At 39.0% G+C, this 21760-nt stretch overlaps 3 protein-coding genes across 4 annotated transcripts; 2 read left to right on the top strand and 1 right to left on the bottom strand.

Annotated features, from left to right (window-relative positions):
- Window positions 1-1857: 1857 nt before the first annotated feature.
- On the bottom strand, window positions 1858-7501 carry prr11 (proline rich 11). Its single transcript, XM_072659409.1, has 10 exons — window positions 7487-7501; window positions 7198-7307; window positions 5491-5641; window positions 4713-4832; window positions 4353-4586; window positions 3010-3096; window positions 2809-2921; window positions 2463-2522; window positions 2273-2358; window positions 1858-2152 (listed from the first exon to the last, which is right to left on the bottom strand). The coding sequence occupies exons 1-9, from the start codon at window positions 7499-7501 to the stop codon at window positions 2280-2282; spliced, it is 969 nt and encodes a 322-aa protein (XP_072515510.1). The 3' UTR covers window positions 1858-2152; window positions 2273-2279.
- Window positions 7502-7715: 214 nt separating this feature from the next.
- styxl1 (serine/threonine/tyrosine interacting-like 1) lies at window positions 7716-12276 on the top strand. 2 transcript variants are annotated; one of them, XM_072659650.1, is made up of 8 exons: window positions 7716-7984; window positions 8074-8135; window positions 8231-8330; window positions 8433-8566; window positions 10063-10208; window positions 10298-10395; window positions 10496-10608; window positions 12145-12276. In XM_072659650.1, exons 1-8 carry the CDS (start codon window positions 7882-7884, stop codon window positions 12274-12276), a joined length of 888 nt encoding a protein of 295 aa, XP_072515751.1. In that variant the 5' UTR covers window positions 7716-7881. The 2 variants fall into 2 exon arrangements, with proteins under 2 accessions (XP_072515751.1, XP_072515752.1); XM_072659651.1 differs by lacking the exon at window positions 12145-12276 and adding an exon at window positions 11172-11321.
- Window positions 12277-16080: 3804 nt separating this feature from the next.
- On the top strand, window positions 16081-21275 carry tmem120aa (transmembrane protein 120Aa). Its single transcript, XM_072659649.1, has 12 exons — window positions 16081-16297; window positions 16887-17005; window positions 17144-17260; window positions 17504-17563; window positions 17654-17749; window positions 17911-18000; window positions 18258-18323; window positions 18600-18661; window positions 18762-18854; window positions 19803-19867; window positions 20790-20858; window positions 21073-21275. Exons 1-12 carry the CDS (start codon window positions 16220-16222, stop codon window positions 21181-21183), a joined length of 1026 nt encoding a protein of 341 aa, XP_072515750.1. The 5' UTR covers window positions 16081-16219; the 3' UTR covers window positions 21184-21275.
- Window positions 21276-21760: the final 485 nt, after the last annotated feature.

The raw sequence follows: 21760 nt of genomic DNA, 5'->3' as shown, positions 1-21760 counted from the left end.
TAACTAAAGGGAATGTTTAATTTGATTAAACTGAGGAAACGATTTATTAAACAGAAAGAATGATTCACTAACTACAGGGAATGTTTAATTTGATTAAACTGAGGAAACGATTTATTAAACAGAAAGAATGATTCACTAACTACAGGGAATGTTTAATTTGATTAAACTGAGGAAACGATTTATTAAACAGAAAGAATGATTCACTAACTACAGGGAATGTTTAATTTGATTAAACTGAGGAAACGATTTATTAAACAGAAAGAATGATTCACTAACTAAAGGGGATGTTTAATTTTATTAAACTGAGGCTCTGCAGTTTTCTATGTTTTTAAATGAAAAAGTTGTTGGTACTACACAAACTCTATTAGAGCTCATGAAACTGTTGGTAAATATACATTTTTAATTAGTCTGAAAATCATTTAATAAAAAAAAACGTTCTAAAAACCGTCTGTTTAACGTGGACATTAAGCCTCTTTGAGCTTTGAGCGTTTGAGCTTATCGTTAACCTAATTCATCAAATAACTGGTGCAGTGCTTTCAAATACATTTAGCTAAATGTGCAATTTCCACATCAAACATTTAAATAAGCATTAAATAACTCTAAGTATAGAAATGGTATCATACTAACTTGCAGGAATGTAAGAGAATAAAGTGTTTGTATAAATAAATATAAAGAGGTCCCTGACATTGACATCAGAAATAAAGTGGCATATCTATATATAAAGTGTATGAATGATTGTATATGTATAGATGTCCCTGAAATTACATAAAAAAGTAAAGTGACATGCAGCAGATTTAAAATCTGGGTTTGGTTAGTGCAAATTGGAGGTTATAGACTCTAAAGGTGACATATGCATAACCAGTTCTTGATAATGCAGAGTTTAGTATTGAGTTTGTGTGTTACTGGTGTGCAGGGGTTAAAAGGGAAGCAAATAATAATTAAGCAAATAAACAAGTGTTTTCTCTGTAGAGGATATTTACATTTTCCACAAAATCAACAAAACAAATAATCTGACCATTTTTTTACAATATATAAATTGTTCAAGTTTGGACACCCTGATTTTAAGCAAACAAAAATGACTGTAAGTTAAATAATGAAAGTAGAAATTAGTTAAATTAATTGAATTAATTACTTTACAAAATAACACAATGACAAAAACCTGTGCATTCAGCATTTAATTAAAAGTTAACATTAAAATGAAAACAAATAAACAATGCATTTTTGACCCCAAAAATACACATACATACACATATACACAAACACACAGTAGCAAGCAAATGTGAATTGCTAAGACAATACCGTTAGGTTAAAGATTCCACATCTTTAGTAAGACATTTTTTTTTTAATTTCCATCTTTTACAGTTTCAAAATAAAAAAGGAAAAGCGTCTGAACCAAAGTTTGAGCACCCTGCATATTCAGTACAGCCCCTTTGGCAAGACCTTAAGGACTTACAGCTTCCTAAACGACACAGATACAGGTATTAAGGTCTTACTTGAATATGGCTGTATGTGTGATCTGAAAGGAAGCTTTGCTTTCTAACATTCACCTGTGATCAACTATTTTAACCTTTTTGTAGTTTTTTAAAGCCTCAGTATATGACAATATAAGCAGATTCAGTATTTATTAAACATGTTACGACAAAATCAGAAAATGATATTTCGATCCAAATACAAAAAGTGGTTTCTAGAAAATGTTTTGCAAGAGAACATAAAAAAATGTAAACATTAATAAATACACGTTGGTTACACCCATATTTGGCTACATGTAATGTGCACACAAAGCCCCCCCCCCATGATTTTGCTTTCTACTCGATACTGGATTAATGCTGATGGTGTGCCACTACAGCATGTCTCCTATAGCAGGGAGGTTCAGTCTTGTGGTTGCAGGTTTTCATTCCATTAAGGCAGGAATACGCAGGAGTGACTGTTTGAAATTTGAGTTAAAATTCCTGAACAAGTGGAGTCAGGTGTGTTACTATAGTAGGTCATTAAACATCAAACCACAGACTGATGTAAACCAATCAGACAACAACGTGCAATACTGCAATACGACAGCAGCAAAAGTAAAACACTAAATGGCTAATCTCCAGATATCCTGATCTCGGTCTCAGCATACAGGCTTCAGTGGTTAGGGTGCTGTGAGCAAAGCAATCTGTGCAAACAAGAACAGGAACAATTAACAAAGAAATAAATACAATAATGGCAAGATTACTGATGAAATGCAACTGACTTTTTAGGCACAGTTTGATCAGCTTTACATAGTGCTGCGTACCTGCTGCTCAGGAGTTTGTGACTGCATGACTTATGTAGGGTTCCTCTACATTCTCTTTATCACACAGTGGTGTTCTACCTGGAGTCCTGTGAAACAAAAGAGAATATACTGCTTGAAGGTCTTTGCCTAAAATATTCATGTCTTTAGGGGTTCAAACTGATGAAATGCATCTAGTTTATAATAAAATTACCGGTTGATGTGGACTTTTTTAAGCTGCACCCCAAGCTTGATGGGACTTTTGGTTGGTGACCTATAGTTGAAGAAAAGAAGGTGTTTTTAAAAGAAGTGACGTAGGACTTTTTTTCAATCACATGTACTGTAGTATTATGTAAAAGTAATCTTCTGGAGGCAGATAAAGGGAAAATGTCAACTGTGTCTATTAAATGATATGATGAACGGTGCTTAGTATGATCAGGGACATTAACTAACAAGGTAATGAAAGTTCATTTAAGGCTTTTAAATTAAAGTTGCCTGTAAGTGTTACACACCCTTTCTGCTGTGCAAATAGAATGTAGAGAAGAGAGCATGCAACTCACTTGGCAAGGCTAGGCCTCAGGGTTGATGGGAGCCTGCACTGAGTGCGCTTCAGACGAACTTTCTGCAGGTCCGCTAGTGTGATCAGAGGTGCTTTTTTCCTTTCTGGGGAGACCTGCAAAAAAATGCTGTTACTCTCAGGCTCTGTTTTACACCGTGCCATACCGAACGACAACACAACAAAAGAGGAAATATTTATTTACCCGAACTTTGCGGTTAACAGTGACTTTTCTTAGCTGCACAGTCTGTAGGTCTTGGAGAGTCACTGCAACACGCTGATTTATTTTCTCCTAAAAAAACAGAGAGGAGAGGAACACATACCAACAGTTTGTTAAAGTTTTGACTTGGTTTTCTGATTATAGATTGTGTCTTCATTTATGGAAAACAGAGACCATTTTATCTGATTCTACAGATAAGCTGAGAACTGTGGATCTTACAGTGAAGGTAGGTCAGGTCCTAATTTCTTATAAATCCACAGTTATTAATTATCTATGGTAGTTGTGTTCTTCATGATCAGGTTCTCATGAAAAACCCACTAATTAAATTCATCAAAAGTTAGTTTTATTATGCAAGCGGTTTTTGGTAAAGAGGTTCTTCTCAGTATACAGAACTTTAGTAGTGTCTAAACTTAGAGGTATCTTAATTTTTTTTGCCTATTCAAACTAGCTGTTATCTTTGGGTAAATAGCAAAGCTTTTTGTAAGTCGCTCTGGATAAGAACATCTGCTAAAAGCCTTAAATGTACTAGACTACAAGGATATTCCATCCTGAATACTCCTCTTTAAATGCATCTTAATAATTTAGCCCCAAATACTTTCACACCATCATTTTAATCTAGTAAGATCTTTACTAGACACACAGAGGTAGTCCAGATGTTTCACTTTTTAGATTACCTGTGAGAACAAAGTTAGGACACACCCACATTTATTATTACTTCAAATGCATAAATTTAGAATCAGGTGCTCTACATCAGCTGCGGATGATTAGAACATCATCAGAGAGGCTATTGGGGGAGCCTGTCTTATTTAAACCTCATTTAGTTTGGTTTGCTCTTGATAGTTGAAGTGAGTGGTCTCCTCATGGTCAGATCCAAAGAGCTCTATGGGGCCTTCGGAAAGAAGGTTGTAGATGCATATGACTCTGGGAAGTAAATCATTTACATGTGCAACAATGGCCAACAGCAGACCACAACATGCCTAAAGAAGTCTCCAACAGTCCTAAAATGTACAGCTGAAGTCAAAGCCAAAGAATTCTGCATGGAGGAGTGGGAAAAACCTTTTCCCAGTTAATGTCAGAGACTGGTAGATCAGTATAGGAAACGTCTAACTGAAGTTATTTCAGTCAAGGGGTTCATATGTTTAAATATATTAAAAAAGACTAACTAAAAGACTCACATGACTGTATTTATCTATCAATCAATCTATCTGCCTGTTGCCTTTAGGCATCCAATAAACAGCTACATGTAGTACGTAAATTGTGGTGTGAACAATTTTAAGGAACTTTCTAGCAACTCAGTTTTTAATAATGTGTCGTTCGCAGGTTATTACCTGCACTGTAGAGAGAATTGTTTTCTTTTTGTGAATTAAAGATAATTTCTGCGGAGTCCTATTGGATGGGGGTGGAGGAGGAGGTGGAGGTGGAGGGGGAGGCAGAGGTGGAGGTGGCGGAGGATGAGGAAGAGCAGCAAGTGGATCAACAGAGCTTTGCTGATGCAGTTGCAGGACGGTGCCACCACTAGATGGTACACAGGGGCAGCAAGAACTTCTGGGACCCTTACAAACCTTAAAAAAAAACACATAGGAAAGAATGATGCCTTGATGATTATTTGTTGTATATTACATTAACCAGGTTCACAAGTGAAAATGTAAAAAATTAAAAACAAGTTGGCAATAAATTCCACTACTCACCACACTGGCTTGCAGCAGACGCAGTTCCCTTTGGAGGTCCTCCACTTTCTGGTGAAGAGTCTCGACTCTCTGTGAATAAGCTCTCCAGAACAGGAAAACGTTCCAAAATCCAGTCCAGATCTTCAGAGAGAGAGTGAAACAATGTGTATTGTTATTTTGCTAGAGCAAATCTGAAAGTTTCAAACAATACTAATATTTATTTTTTTCTTAGTAACAGTCTCTTAAAGAATATATCAGAAAGAATGAACAAGTGTTTCTGATGTCCTTTCAGATAATCTAAGGTCGGACAAATATTCAAGTAATTACTTGATTAATACTTGATAATAATCGGTGGAGTCAGTTAACTTCCTCTAGCACTAGCAATGCTTCCGGCACTAGGAGGGTAAGAACTTAACACATGGCTCTTCCAATACATGCAAAGCTCGCCACAGCTTCTTTTCAAACTGACACCATTTCGGTATCGCTGGGCAGCCAACACGCTCTGAAGAATGGGTCCTCAGCTCCACTTCACCAGCCAACAGATGCCTGTGCCGGCCAACATTGCTTTGAGAGAGCACAGCCAACTGTGCTCTCTCGGACTCCGGCCACTGATGGCAAAGTGGTATGGCTAGGGAGTCGTACTTTCAACCCTGGGGCCATAGTGGAGCCACTCAGAAGCCCCTGTCTGTGGTACTGAAAATTATTTTAAACACTTTTAAATTGTATCAAAGTTGGACATTTGGGGTTTTTTGACAACATTAGACTAAAGCACTTTTTCTACTACTGTTTTCACACTTACCTGACTCATTCTATGTTGGCACTGCTGCAACATGCCTCCAATCACGTGAAGAAAGACTCCACTTTTTGATGATGTTGAGAGTTGCTTGCTGTCTTTATCACTGATTTCCACAACAAGCTCCATCTTGGTTCTGTCATTTGGATTCAGTTTACTAGAAACCAAGGGACAAGCAGAAAAATAGAACAGGCTATGACATACAACATGGATACGAAATAAAACATGATGTAATATTGCGATAGAGTAGAAATACTATATCACATTATTTAAAGACTTTTTTCACGATACACAATATTCATCACAATACATGTAATTACAGACTAAAAACATCAGTAGCAACAGATTCTTATAAACTACTATTCAGATACTCTCTAGTACTCTAGTAATTTATCACAATACAATAAAACATCATCATAATGCCTAGCTCTAGGTTATAGTAATATATAATTTAATGAAAAGGCATACATAATAAACATACATAATTTCCCTTTACCCATAAACACACAGCTGATTGGCCAAAATGTTTGCTTCTTTAGTTTTAGCATGATATCATGCCAATATAATAGACACCAAGGCAAAGGACTAGCGACATGCATGGAATTCATTTTCTGCTAAAATATTTTAGACCATGTCGGGTTCCACTCCTGTCAGCCAAGAACAGAAAGCTGAGGCTGCAGTGGACACAGGCTCACCAGAATAATGACAGTTGAAGTCTAGAAAATCACTGCATGGTCTGAGGAATTTTAATATCTGCTAAGGCTGATAGATGTTAGGGTCAGAATGCATCATGAATGCCATCATAATACCAGACAATCATCACATAAAAGCTACAGCCTATTTGAGTACAGTTACTGACTATATTACTCCCCTAAAGGCCACAATTTACCCATCTTCTAATTGGTACGTCCAGCATGATGCACCATGTCACAAAGCAGAGGTCGCCTCGAACTGGTTTCATGAACATGACAGCGAGTTTAATGAATACCAGAGCCAGTAGAACACCTCTGGGATGTGGCAGAACGTGAGATTCGCATCACGAACATTCTCCCGAAAAATCTGCAGAATTTGCATGACACAGTCATATCAACATGGACCAGAATCTCAAAGAAACGTTTCCGACTTCTTGTTGAATCTATTTCACAAAGAATTGCCGACTGAAATAGTGTGAAATTGAATGAAATAGTGGCTCAGAGGTTAGAACTCCAGGCTACTGATGACAGGGTTGTGGGTTTGATACCCAGGCTCGGCAAGCTGCCATCGTCGGGCACTTGAGCAAGGCCCTATACCCTCTCTGCTCCCCGGGCACCATAGCAATCCACTGTGTGTGTTTCACTGGTGTATATGTGTGTTTACTGCACGGATGGGATAAAAGCGGAAGCCAAATATCATCTGTGTCCAACACTTTGAATGTATTGTTGTCTTAAAAGAGTGAATTTCATTTTCAGTAAACTATCCCTTTAAAGCTCTGGATACTGTAGTATGTGACGTCAGACCTATACTCCAGTCTACCTGCACAGCTTTGCTATTCCTGAAGTTGCATTTTTGCAGGTTAGCATGTTCCTTTGGACCCAGATACCTAAAGAAAAGCCATAATAACGACACATACGAACTTCAGTCACACGTTAAAGGTTAAAGGCAGTCGCATTGCTGTCCTGTAAGGGACTCTTTAGGTTATGTCGGACCTGTTTATCGTGGTTTGACTCTGCTTACCTCTGGGTGCTTTCTTGACTGTGAGATGTTGGAGTCTTCTTGGTCTTGATGGCCCAGCGTCGACTGGTAGAAGTCTTTTTCCTTCGCCGCTGGAAGACCCTGCTTAGTCTCTGTGAAACGTGCAACACAGAGAACCAACGGAACACGGTTTGACCGAGCTGATACTGTAATCCACTATTTTTTTTACAACTAATATTTTTTTAACACTAAACAAGTCATAACAAACCAACGTACGAACAAATTAATTATAAACAAAAACAAAAAGGCAAAAAAAATGACCTAAACTCACCCCGAATCCAGCCATTCCTGTCAGCGGCTCTTCACCAGCTTTTCAAAAATACTTCCGAAATCGGCCTCAGCAAACCAGCCGGGCGCGCTGCAAACAGCTGGGCGAGCTCTGCGCTCTGATTGGTTGTTCAAGCGTCGACGGCTGGAAGTGGGCGGTCCCAGCCTACCCAACCGTCTTTCATTGGTTACCGTAGCAACGTTGTAAACTATTAGCAAGAAGGACCTAGCTAGCGAAAAACTCCGCAGCTTGTCGATTTCCAAAGATTCATATAGCTTACACTTCAACCCGACATTAATATTTAGCGAGTTAATTAGCTAGTTAATCTTAGTTTAACATTTTAAAAAAGCTAAGGATTTGCTGACCATGCTGTCTCCACTCGGCTTTTGAACACACTGATGGCTGGAACGGTTCCCTGTGAGCCCTCTGAGCTGTACAACGTCCTTAATCAGTATCAGCGGCACTCGAGGCTTACAGAACCCAACTTCCTATGTTTGATTGGTAAGAAAACACACTTAAGAGTTCATTAAAAGCATTAAAAACGGGATCTGTCATATTGATCATAAAGTTATTTGCTACCATTTATTCAGATGCTCGTGCTGAAGGACCGTATTACTGCAGTCACATCATTACTGCCAGAAATGCTAAGTGGGTATGTTGTGTGTAGTGAGTGAATACATATTTAAGCAGCTGTTGCCTGCATGCCTTTAGTAGCTTGTTTAAGTGACATGTTGAATTTCTATTAAGGATTCAAAAGGGAAATGTGTCATTCCCACTGATGTGGAAGTGGAGAGCATGAGGTATATCATTGTGTATGACAGCAATACCAGTTCTCTCCACGATCCAGGTCAGTACATATAGCTACATTCTGGCATCTAGATATAGTCTGTTAGAAAGATATTACATGATAACTGCACTGGATTTGAATATATGTCATGTCTGTCCACAGGACAAGCCGTAGACTGCGCTGACAGCTTGGCAAACGCAAGTCGCCACCCTGTTCAAATTCTTATTGGAGGCTACGAGAGGTTTTCTGCCATCTACCCTTTCCTCAGAACGCAGAAAATTATTTACACAATCCGGGTAAATGTTCTTATTTGGCCTTTTGGGTTTATTGACTGCCACATCTCAAATGGAAATATATAAATAAAAATATAGAGAAATATATATTCAAAATATGTGTTTGCAATGAATGGAAATGGCCACAAAATGAATCTGTTAAATATATAATTAAAAATACATTTTAAATGTATTTTTAACATATGTTTGGCGTATATAAAATTGGTCGATTAATGAGTTTTTTTATTAGATATATTTTAAAATACATTTGTCTGAAATATATATCAAATGGCCTAACCGCATCTTTACTGTGTATCTGTACCAATGAAACTTGTTCTTGCCATGTTAAATGTATATTTGTGTACCTTACAGATACTCTACATATGTGTTTAATATATTGTTTCATTTCTAAATACATGTATTGATATATACATTTTGGAAATATATTCTAATAATCATTTTAATACATTTACTTAATTTCCAGTCAGGGCAGCCATGAAGTGCGTGTTGTTCATTTTTCAGTAGATATTTCTGAGGACATTCAATATTAGTTAAATAATCCATGAGGAAAACAGTCAAAGTAAAATAAGTGTAAAAACAGTGATTTAAAGATACAGCGCCATCCAAGTACAGAGCTGTTTATCATCAGGAGCTTGCTGGATCGATCCCTGGTGATGCCACAGTCAGCCATGGCTGGGAATCCCAGAGAGCACAATTGGCCTTGCTCTCTCTGGGTAGGTAGGAAGGCCTTTCCTCTCCCTTCTCACTCGGTGAGATGCTAGCCAGTCTGGGTGTCTGTTAGCTGATATAACAGAATCACAGTACTGTCCTTCGTTCAGCTGTCCAATGATCTTGCATTAGCTGTAGTTCAGAATGCATGGTGCTTCATGTGACCTGGAGAAAGCACATGCTAGCATTCGCCCTCTCAGGACTGGTGGTATTGTGTGATATGGGGAGGCCTAACTAGTGGTTGCATTTGGAAATGAATACACTGAAAAGAAAAATGAGAAGCAACCAATGCAAGACCACCAGATCACTGCAACTTTTGGAGGTGTACAAAAACATCTGGAGTTGGTGATTTGTTTTTAATTGAAGGTCTCATAAACCTAACTTTGGAAACCTCCAAAAAGTCTCCTGAAGAATGGCAGCTGTGATAAAGGTGAAGGATGGAATCACCGAATACTGAAACACCTGATATTATATTCAGTAGTTTGAGTTAATCATTAATTTTATGTTAAATGCATGTTTTCTGATTTTTGTCCTGATGCGGAAACATGCAAAACGTAACCCCTTAAACAGCCTAGAGCCTGCCGGTGGGCTGAAAGTGTTATTACAACCTTCTATTACCAAAGAATAGCCCCACCAGTTTGTACAGATGTCCCTGTAGTTACTGAGTAATAATACACCTTAGTGTGTAATAAGCATTTCTGTGTTAAGGGGTTTATGGATATTATGACTGAAAATAGAATAAATCAGTTTGTTTGTTTGCTTGCTTGTTTAAATATATCTGCATATATCAGGAACTGGAAAGCCTGGAGCCCTATCCAGTGGAAATTCTACCTGGTCAGCTGTATATGGGTGATTTCAGGCAGGCATCAAATCGTCAGATACTCAAAGACCTAAAACTGACTGCATTGATCAATGTTTCTGAAGAGAGCAGTGTAATGTGAGTTGATCTGCTTTTCCTTTTTCCTGGTTTGATTGCATGTAAATCAAGATTCATTTCAGGCCCAAATTGAATGTTTTTCAATCTAGGTTTGAAAATGGAAAGCTCACAGTCCTGCATATCCGAGTGGCGGATTCAGTGGATGCTGATTTGTCTAATTCTTTTGAGCAAGTGTGTAACTTCCTGGGTAAGTGTAGTGATGTACGAACATGTGGTTTACACAATGTTCTCTTTTTTTTGTGGTTTTCAAGATGGTAAGCACTCCTGGTTTCTGTTTAATATTCCAGCATCTCACCTTAACGCCAAGTCTGTTGCGTATATATTCTCAACTCATGGCGTTAGTCGTTGCAGTGTGCTGGCCATGGCCTTCCTCATGCACCACCTGAAATACACACTCAAGGTAACTGTGAATGTTTACTGCAAGTGTTTCTTCACTTTTTTATTAGAGATGTTGCCTGATGCAACGTTGACACATGCATTGTAGTCACAGGGAAGTTATACTTTTAGGGACTTATAAGGGTGTATAGTACTTGTACTTGTGTTGATTGAAGGTAATATCAGTATAATAATAAAAGTAATTCATACCTTTTTGTAAAACAGTATAAATTCAAGTATTTTTACAGTTCAAGGCTCACAAACGTTATTACACACTTTATAAATAACTTATGGAGTTAAACTAGGCCTGAATAGGTGGGCATGTGTCAGTTGTTTTTTGTGACCACATAAACAGTGGATTCAAAACCAGCTGTTTTTGGAGCTTAGTTTTCATATATAGACTGGGATGTGAACAAGCAATTCATTAGGAACACTATACAAATACTAGGTAATGTGGCGCTTTGCTCTCAAAACAGCCTAAATGCTTCATGGCTTTGATTCCACAAGATGATTGTCATGTTTATGAAACCTGTTGTTATACCTGTTTCAGTTTCTGAGTGTTGTTATACCCTGTCTTGGGTTTTCCAGTGGCTAAAAATCCCTGGAGATCTGCAGTTCTAGAAATACACAAACCAGCCCATCTAGCACCAACAATCATGCCTCGCTCAAAGTCACTACAATCACATTTCCCCCATTCTGATGATTCTGTTGATGTGACCATTGCCTAAAGCTGTTGGCCTGCCTGTATCTTTATGATTTTATGCATTGTACTGCCACATTAATGTCTGATTACATAATTGCATGAAAGAGTAGGTGTACAGAAATGTATTCTTAATAAAATGCTCAATGAGTGCATGTAAGCTAAAAAAAAGATGAAGAAAGTTTGGTCCTCAAACCCTTCGTCTCCATAGAAGGAATTGTGTCAGGTTACACTTTGCATTTCTGAAATCCCTTACTTTAGCTTCACGATTCTGAGTAAACAAGACATGGCTAAGTATTTACCTACATGTCAAACACACCAAATATGTCCAAAAGTTTGTAGACATCAGCTCATAAAAATCTTTTTTCTTACAGTAGATGTAAGAACATTTGATTTGGAAGAAGGATTTGTTTGCATTGGACCACATGAGCTTTAGTGAGGTCAGGTCCTGATGTAGGATTATTTACAAACACCATTTGAACTCCCAAAGTCACTGACTAAAACCTGTGTATGGCTGCCCCACAGCATCTCATTTTATTTCCATTTATAAACCCTATTTATAAAGATCACAGCTGTGTGTGCACCTTAAAAAACGATTAGCATCTGGATTCTTTTGGACAAAGTGTATGCACATCTGTCTATAACATCTATGATCTTGCTATTATACATTAGAATATGTGAAGCTTGCGGTTTAATAATCACCTTCACTTCAGTTCAGCAATGTTGTCACAAATCTGGAGCTAATGCTAAACCTCTTTTAGAGAATTATGCAGGCAGCAATTTAGATTACAGACATGATTGATCGACATAAATCATGAAAGGCAGACCCCAAGCTCATTTGTGATTGTGATTCATGTTTAGGAAGCGTGGGATCATGTGCAAAAATGTAAAGCCAACATGAGGCCTAATCGTGGATTTGTGCAGCAGCTGTCCAGCTGGGAGCTGTGTGTACTGGGGAGGAAAATGACAGACATTTCAGAGCCCAACTACTGAAGAGTCTTCATATGATTTGAGGCTATATGCTTTTGCTTCTCTTATGACCCTGTGTTTCGAGATCGAGTTTTCACAATGCAAATAAAAAACAAATATTGCTCTTATTTATTACAAAATAAAAGGAAAAGTATATCATGTAGTCAGTCTATTGTGGTTTGGTTGTGAGTATTGAAAAAAATTTAAGTGATTTACTAGATACAGATTTCCATAAATTAATAAGGCTTTTCAAGTGATACAGAGCATTTACTAACCAACCAGAATAAAAGATGAGCTAGCAACTATAGCTATGTTTAGACTGCCAGCCAAAGCCAGATTTTTGGCATATCTAGATTGTTTGCAGATAGATTTTCTGATAGTTTGGACAGCTAAAAACACATGAAATTTTTGCAAATCAAATCCAAACCATTTGGAGATGGTTTAAAATGTGATTACAATTGGATTTGTACTGATGCATATTGATGCTCTGGCCGCTCAAAATTCTTTCACGCCACTTGCAACGTGACAGACAACAACTGCATCAAATCCAGAGTGACCTCCATCTCTCCTGCTTCTGCATATGAAATTAGCTTGTTAGCTCCTATGTCGATCCCACAGTGACCTATGCAGAAAGTTATGCTTGTTTGACACAGTCATCTTACCACATCTGATTTGCAAACATTTAAAAAATGACCATTTAAAAATACACAGGAAGGCAAGATCAACACTAATGGTTAGAACAGTGGAAAGTATATTTAAGGTTAAAACAACATTTGTAGCTAAAAGTAACAGCTTCAAAATTATTGCGATGCTCCAATGACCTGTAATAAAGAGAATAGCATCTCTGTCATTGCTATGTTGCTACCATCTGGTATGGAATTTTGGTGAAGCAGGACAACGCAGTGTGTACGCTGTGTAACCCGAGTTATATACATGTCAAATCCAGGATTATTACTTTACCATGTCAGTCCACATGCTACTTTACCTTTCAATATTGTGTCTCTCTTAGATTAATGCACGTTCGTCAGAAGGGGGAATACCTATAGTAAAACCGTATGACTCGTACAGGCTGTCAGTTCAGGAAACTACCCCCCTATCAGTGGTTATGATTTGAAATAAAAGGCTGTCTGACAAGGTTGGATGTCTCTACAGACTCATGGACAGGGATGGGAGAATCGATACAGAAACAATTTCAGCTCAAACATATTTGCTAATTTAGCAGGTTGAGTGTGTATCCTTTAAATGAAAAAAAAAAACAACAGCAAATGCTGCCATAAATAATGGTGTAGTATAAGAACTACTTTTTATTTTGCTTTCTCTCTCACACACAGCCATCCTGAAAAGTAGTGCAATTAGTCACAGAGGACAGGGAGACAGGGCTGGCTAATTGGTAAGGGTATGGGAACAGGGAGATGGGATTGGTTCACTGGTGGGGGTATTCAAATTTATTTATATAGCGCTTGTCACAAAGCAGTTTTACAGAGATCCAGGTCCAAGCCTCTTTTGAGCAAGCCAAGTGCTGCAGTGGCAAAGAAAACTCCCTCCGATTATCATATGGCTTGTAGAGGCAGGAAGCAGAAGCGGACATACTCGCAGGTGGTTTATTGACAGATATGTGAAACTAAGGAAAAAACGGATACAAAGAAACATAAACTAAAGGGACTTCTAATCACTGCCCAGACAAACCCAAGAACATAAACCTAACGAGATGTGGACCAGACTAAGACCAGAAAAACCTAAGGACATAAACTAAGCAAAGTAACAAAGAGACTTTGACTAGATACACAAACTTGGTGAGGTAACAAAAAGACATTGACTAGAAACACAAAACTGAGCAATGTAACAATAAGACTTCAACTAGAAACACAGACATAAACTGAGCGAGGGAACAAGGAGACACCAACTAGAAACACAGACATAAACTGGGTTAAGGACTAGGTAAACGGACATAAACCAAGCAAGGTAACATTTGGAACAACCAGACAAAGACAAGACACAGCCATGAACTGAGACACTGACTAGATTCAGACATGAACTGGATTAAACAAGGAAACCACTGGACACTGAATTCACAAACCGATGACTGACAGGCACACATCAAGGCCATGGAAAACAAGCATGTGCACCCTGTGCAAGGAGAGACAAAGGCAAGCATGAAACACAGGGGTAGATATACACAAAAACGACAAGGGGCACCTGGGGGGGGGGGGGGGCGAGAGGGTGTGGCAGTGAATGGGGCACAGGAGGGACCAGAACTGACAAGATACAAAACAAGGGCAGGCATGACACAGATCAAAAGGAAAAAACCTTGAGAGGAACCGAAACTCAAAAAGGGGAACACATCCTCCTCTGGTCAACAGTGGATAGCGCAACGAATAACAGAAGAACAAGAATAAAAATAGATAAATAGCAATAGTGAATTAAGAGTTGTGGCAATATGTGATGGCCATAAATGATGACAATGTGAGTGAAATGTCAAAGTCTATGCAAGGTAAACAGTCATATGTACAGCTAAGCAGTGAGGCGAGAATGAATATGAGGGTAGGACAGCATTGCAAGAACAGTGCATCCCAATATATGGGAATAAGATCCAGAGAGCAGACAGGCACCAGCAACCAAAAACAGCCTGTAAAAGAAGTAGTTTTGAAAGACGAGACAAGAAACCTGTAAGCAGAGCAGTACAGAACAGTGTTAGTATGCAAACAGGCTACATCAGCAAGGAAAACAGTACAGTACAATGGTGGATTAACTAAAAGCTTGTGCAGAAAGGTATGTTTTTTAACACAGAGAGTGTGTCTGAGTCCCATAGAGCAGCATGAAGTTGGGGGGCTTTATAAGAGAAGGCTCTTCCCCTGGCTTTGTTTTTTTCTAAAGCATTGAAATGACAACAGGCCAGCGTCCTGCAAACGAAGTGTATGTGACGGGTAGAGGGGTTAAGAAGATCCCCAAGATACTGTGGGGCCAAACCGTTGAGGCATGGGAAGACAGAGCTGGTTTATCGGTAGGGTTTCATGCATGGGGAGACAGGGCTGTTTCATTAAAGCCTCGTTTTGCCCCGGAAACACCTTGCTTTTAATTTACTTGAAATCACATTACATGACTTTAGTAATATTTTCATCCAGTTTTAAACGTGATGCCAATTTGACTTCTTTTTCTCTACCTCGCTGTACAAATCCTCCGTCCCACCTTAAACGGTGCAGCGGGTACAGCATATGAACTAATAAACATGGTATAACGTTGGCGAATGGGGCTTTTATCAAAAGGGAAGCTTGAAAACTTGAAAAACAACACAGATAACACCTCTAACACACACACACACACCTCTCAACATTGGGAACATTTCAAAAATAAGGGCCATTTTCCCGGCGATCCCACCCGGGCCGCCCCAGCACACCACCACTGTCCCTGACCCCTTAGATTTAGACATCCCAAAAAAAAAACCAGGCAACCACTGCTTTAGAGAGAGAGAAATAGGGTAAAATAAGGGATAATCATGGGAAACATTATAACTACATTGTTATGACATGTTTAGGCTACATGTAACCTGTTGTAACGGTTACTGAACTGAAAGTTAATGCTGAGCAGCTTTCTGTTTCTGTCATTGTAACGAACCACGTGCATTTAAGTTGGGGTATCAAAATATTAGCCTTGGTGTTAGCTAGCTACTTGGTTTCGGATCTCATGGAAAATGATACGGTCTATGGACGCTTTGTCCCGGCTCCCCTCGTGTGCAATGGAAACTCCATGAAGGAGCAAGGCAGGGAAGGGAGGCGGTGACGTGACGTGGGTCCCTCAGATGCTGCATGACAAACGGCGCATGACTGTCAAACCAGAGGGCTGGAGGAGCGCTTCCCCACACAGCCGAGGAGCAGGACAGGCGGACAGCAGCCCGTTATCTCTCCTGCTCTCTTAGGACTCAAATAATAACAAAGCTAGCCAGAAGTCTTCAGGCACGAAGCCTCACGCTATGTTATTTAGTCCTAACTCATTAACCGAGTGTTTACAGGAATGGAAAGATCTCGAAAAGGACTACCAACAGGTCCAGGTGAGAGGACTCGGGGTGTAATCAGGTCTACAGAGACAGTGTGAGCGCTAGTATTAGCTAGTGTGTGAGACTGCCTTTCTTGGGGCTCGTAGTTATGCGACTGTAAATATTGTATAATTAAGTTATCCGACCATCCAGTATCATAGCTAACTAACTAGCTAGCTAACTAGCTAACAATATCCGAAGAGCCGCAGGCGTTTAGCTTATGTAGCTAATGTTAGCTAACTAGCTGAGTTTCACATTAGCGCTGTTGTTGTTGTTGTTGTTGTTGTTGTCAGTTGAATGAACAGACCCTGTTGTTTAGCTGATTAGCTAATCCTAGACTCCTCTAGGGCTTTAGAGCACGGGCAGTCAGTGTGAACAGCACTAGCTAGCTATCTACCCTCTGTACAGAGTTAATTAGCTATTAGCTATATGTAAACTAGTAGCTGAACAACACCATATACAAGCTCTTCAGCAGATGGGGCAAGGCAGACAGATGCCCCATCTGAGTAGCCAGCTTGGCTCGCTGAACTTTATTCAGCGACCACCAGTTGAATCTGGTTCTCAGTAACGTTGTCATCTTTTAATGTTTCTTGATTTCCCTCAGGAGACCCACCGTATGTACAAACAAAAGCTAGAGGAGGTCTCGAAACTGCAAGGAAGCTGCTCGGCGTCTATTGCTCGTCAGAAGAAGAGGCTAAGGGAACTCTCTGATTCACTTGAAGAGTGAGTGTCGACACTCTGCCACTCTGCCACTCCCTTCACACAAGCTAATACACGATCTGAGTTCAAGGCAAGGCAAGGCAAGTGGATGTACACCTTTTAACCTCACATAGCATATTTATGTTGTTGTTTCTTTGATAGATGCAGACAGAAAGGGAAACCAGAAAACCTCGGCGAAGTAGATTTGATCCAGGAAGCCATAAAAGACAGGCCAGATGTATTTTTCGAGATGGAGGCTTTCCTTCCAAAGAAAAACGGGTAAAGCCACCGGGAGATGTTCATTTACATGCCAGCCGCACCTTCAGTACACATCATTAACAGCTGCAACCTGGGCTAGTTTGCCATCTGCAGTGCTGACACAGCCATGTCAGTCATGTCTATGCAAACTTTGTAACCCCTGTTTTCAGAAAGGACACTTTGCGTATGTAGGTGATATTTTTTTGCGCTGTTGTAAGATTGTGATATTAACATTTAGTATTTTCCTGTTTCTACTACCTCTAGGTTATACCTCAGTCTGGTCCTTGGAAATGTGAATGTTACACTCCTTAACAAGCAGTCAAAGTAAGTCTCTTATAAACGCTTCTTGAATTATGTATCGTGTTCCTATTCAAAAGGACTAAAGGACTAAAATTCTTTTTTGTCATCCTTTAGATTTGCCTATAAAGACGAATATGAGAAGTTTAAGCTCTGCCTGACTGTGATACTTCTACTTTTCTCCTTCACGTGCCGGTTCATAGTCAGCTATAGGTATGCTCAGCCTTTTTTGTTGAATAATTAGAAGATGCATGTTTTCTTGTTTGTTTGTTTGTTTTTATTTGTCAGTCGTCACTGTTTATTAATTACACACACATTATTTATCTACCTCAGATAGATTTTCTGTAGTGAACTGTGTGTTTTCTCTTGGACAGAGTGGTAGATGCACTTTTCAATTTTCTGTTAGTGTGGTATTACTGCACTCTGACGATACGGGAGAGCATCCTCATTAATAACGGCTCAAAGTGAGTACTCCAAGTAAAATGTAAGCTTATATATATGTGAAATGTATTTGTATTGAACATATCATGCTTCTTTATATAATATTTCAAAGAATATACTGCTTTAATCTGATGCTTCTTATCGTTTAGATTGTACACACACCAAATATACTGTAACAAACTGAAGTATACTAAACTGATGCGAACATTTAGCTTTGCTTTCGGTTTGCGCCATTTTGACCTCTGCACAGTGTTGTTGATGCCATTGCGTGTTGTTTCAGGATCAAGGGGTGGTGGGTATTTCAACATTATGTCTCAACGTTCCTCTCTGGTGTAATGCTGACTTGGTAAGAGTGCCTCGGTCTCTACACTTACATGTAACAGCATGCAAATGTATTGCTATCGGAGCAAGGTTTTGTAAATTACATGTTTGGTATCCAAATGTAATCATCTTTTAACAGACTGATCATTCATTTTGTTGGCTAATGATACTCATCTACAAAACTGGGATGTGATTGACATGTCAGTCATGACCTTTAGTTAGCAAACCACATGTTTAGAACTACTAAACCAACGTTTTTCAGGATAACAGAGCGTTTATTTAAATTATGCTGTTCTTCCAGGCCTGAAGGGGAACTCTATCAGATGTTTAGGAATCAGTTCCTGTCCTACTCCATGTATATAAGTAATAGAGCTACATTTAAGTCAATACCATATCTAATTCATATTTGAAGTGTATGTATGGAAATGCATGTTTTCAGCTTTTTTTTTTTGTTCTATCACAGACTTTGTCCAGTTTCTTCAATACTACTATCAGAGTGGCTGTCTATACCGGCTTCGTGCCCTGGGAGAGAGACACAACATGGACCTCACAGTTGGTAAGCTACACTCATATCAGTGTTTCCGCTACGACTGCCGCCACTGCTTCAGAATTTTATGAAATGTCACAAAATCGCTACAGAAACTACAAAACTCTAAAAAACTGGGCATAGGGCTTTTGACAAATACAGATACAGAAAGTGGACCCAGTCTTCCTGTCTCTACGCACATGACAAGAGGGAGGAAGATATAAAGACAGAGAGGGGAGAGAAGAGAATAAGGTAGATTAAACCAACTGACGTTAAGTTAGGTCATTGTTGGGGGTCAGCCACTGCTGAAAAGAGAATCCTAGAGAAAATACATGTTTACATTTACATTTAAGGCATTGAGCAGACGCACTTATCCAGAGCGACTTACAAAAGTGCATTGATATTTATCCAAGAAAAACCTCAGCTAGTTTGAATAGACTAAAAATTCAAAGATACCTCTAAGCTTTAGACATTACTAAACACAAGTCAATAATTCTGCTATTCGCCCAACTACTCTCGGAGGAGGTGGGTCTTCAGTCTGCGTATGAAGACAGCGAGCGACTCTGCTGTTCGGACACCCAGAGGAAGCTCGTTCCACCACTTTGGTGCAGGACAGAAAAAAGCCTGGACGCCTATGTTCTGTGGATTTTGAGGGATGGCGGGTCGAGCTGCGCCGTACTTAAAGCTCGAAGGGCTCTTGGTGCGGATCGGCTTTTGACCATTGCCATCAAGTACGGAGGGACTGGTCCGTTGAATGCGGGCAGCAGCTACAGGAAGCCAGTGATGAGAACGCAGCAGTGAAGTGACATGGCTGAACTTAAAAACGTTGAAGCTGATTGTACAGTTCTTATACTACTTATACTTGTACTTGTACAGTTCTTATACTAAATATAGCAAATATAAGAAGAAATGTCCAGTTATAGTAGCAGTGGAAACTTTGTCAAATAAAGAAAACACTTTTGTTTTGTATTGAAACAGAGGGCTTTCAGTCGTGGATGTGGAGAGGTCTGACATTTCTGTTGCCTTTCCTTTTCTTTGGTCATGTAAGTATCACAGTGCTTTTAGTTTTTTTTATTACATATGTTTTTATGTACATATGTTACATATGTGTTTTTACTTATAAAGACCCTGGAAATTGAGAACACCCCATGTGTGCACAGAATGACTAATGTACAAGTCTTTAAACATCAAGTCTAAAAGAGTGAGGAAAAGTGTGCACATAAGTAAGGCCCCGTTACACCTGTAGTATCTGGGTTGTATCTTCATAAGATTTTAACAGCATTGCATTTACACGTGATCGTTGAATGAATCTCCGGTTAGTTGGGCTGAAATCCAGTTGCTGTGTAGAACAGAATATGCTCCAGTTGTTAATCCATTCAGCCTCTTCCTGTGTTATGCTAAAGATGGTTGCTGCCTGGGAATTCACAATCTTGCATGTCATCATACGTTTCCAGGAGCTGTTTAGGTATTTGTTTAAATAGTACACGGCTCCTGTTCGTCCATATCGATATTAAGCATGTCCAATCCCTAACCATGTGCATCCTCCATGATTATCGTCCTTACGGACACTGATTACGTGTCCAGTGATGTGCTGCATGGGGAAGTGTTTCGATTGTACTGGGAGGAGTTTGGGTCTTGGAGAGATGGACGTGTTTACACTGCTTTAACATGGCTCAAATATGTATCTGGTTTAAATGCGTCTTGGGTGCGTCTTACACTTTTTATTTGGCTTGACTTTATCTGGATATAATCCTGATAGATGCTCAATCCTCAAGATGATTGTAGTGTCCAGGAGTAAACGGGTCTCAGCCTTGGCACAGTTGCACAGTTCTGAATTGACTCACATTCACACTGGCCTTCACTGAGAAGTGTTGAAATGAATCTCTGCTCTCTGTTACTTTATTACAAAATATGCTTGGCTTTTAGACAATGGTGGTTTTCTAATTCTGTCTTGTGCTCCTGCAGTTTTGGCAACTTTACAATGGAATCACACTTTTCCAAATGGCCCAGCTGCCAGAATGGAAAGAGTGGCAGGTGAGGAAGTTAATACAATAAAAACAATAACAATGTCTTTTTAAACTTGTGATCTGGGCGTCAGAGACATTATTTCCTCTTTTATTAGTTCCCCTTGATATATTGAATATATTGTTTAATGCCTATACATTTAATATATTGTTTAATGCATGTTTATAGATGCCAAAAATAGTGAATGCCAAATAGCAAGTGTAATTTTTTTCCCTGTTTGCAGGTACTTATGTGTGGGTCCACTTTCCTTGTACTGTTCATGGGAAACTTCTTCACCACTCTGGGAGTAGTTTACCAAAAATACACACATCAGGACAAATCAAAAGACTTATGAATGTCAAACATAAAGCCACAGACTTCAGGGTCTCTCCATGTAATCAAAGAAATCTGTCCAAAAATATTTTATATAAATGTTTTTTTAATGCTCTTATTTTTACTGTCTGTATTATTGTATGAAGTATTTGCTTCAGATTTGCAGTCTGTTGTATGTGTTTTCCGGTGGGCTTTCACATGCTCAGATTTAATGTTTAACATTAAGGAATTCACATTAAATGTGTGCAAATGTCAGACTAAATGGTGAATGGTAGTGCACTCCAAATGAAAAGAGACAAAATACAGTCAGGCCCATGTTTAATGTTTTTGTTATTAATTAATTTATTTCAATATTTTCACAGTAGCTACAGAGGGTTAGACAAAGAAATTAATATCAATAACCAGGAACTACTAACCAGGCTGATGTGGAAAATTATGAAGTAATGCCAGAATCTGATTTTCCAATATTCTAATTTAGCATGTATTTGTCAGGGTACTGCAAATGTGGTGCAATAAATAGAATCCATACAGATTTGCCCAATGTTACAGTAAACAGTACTTACATATACACGCTCGAATAATATTGGTCATCTAATAAT

The sequence above is a fragment of the Salminus brasiliensis genome, chromosome 16 (assembly GCF_030463535.1).
Source record: "Salminus brasiliensis chromosome 16, fSalBra1.hap2, whole genome shotgun sequence".
In the NCBI taxonomy this organism is placed as follows: Eukaryota; Metazoa; Chordata; class Actinopteri; order Characiformes; family Bryconidae; genus Salminus; species Salminus brasiliensis.
The sequence above is the reverse complement of the archived record's forward strand: the minus strand, read 5'-3'. Positions and strand labels throughout refer to the sequence as shown.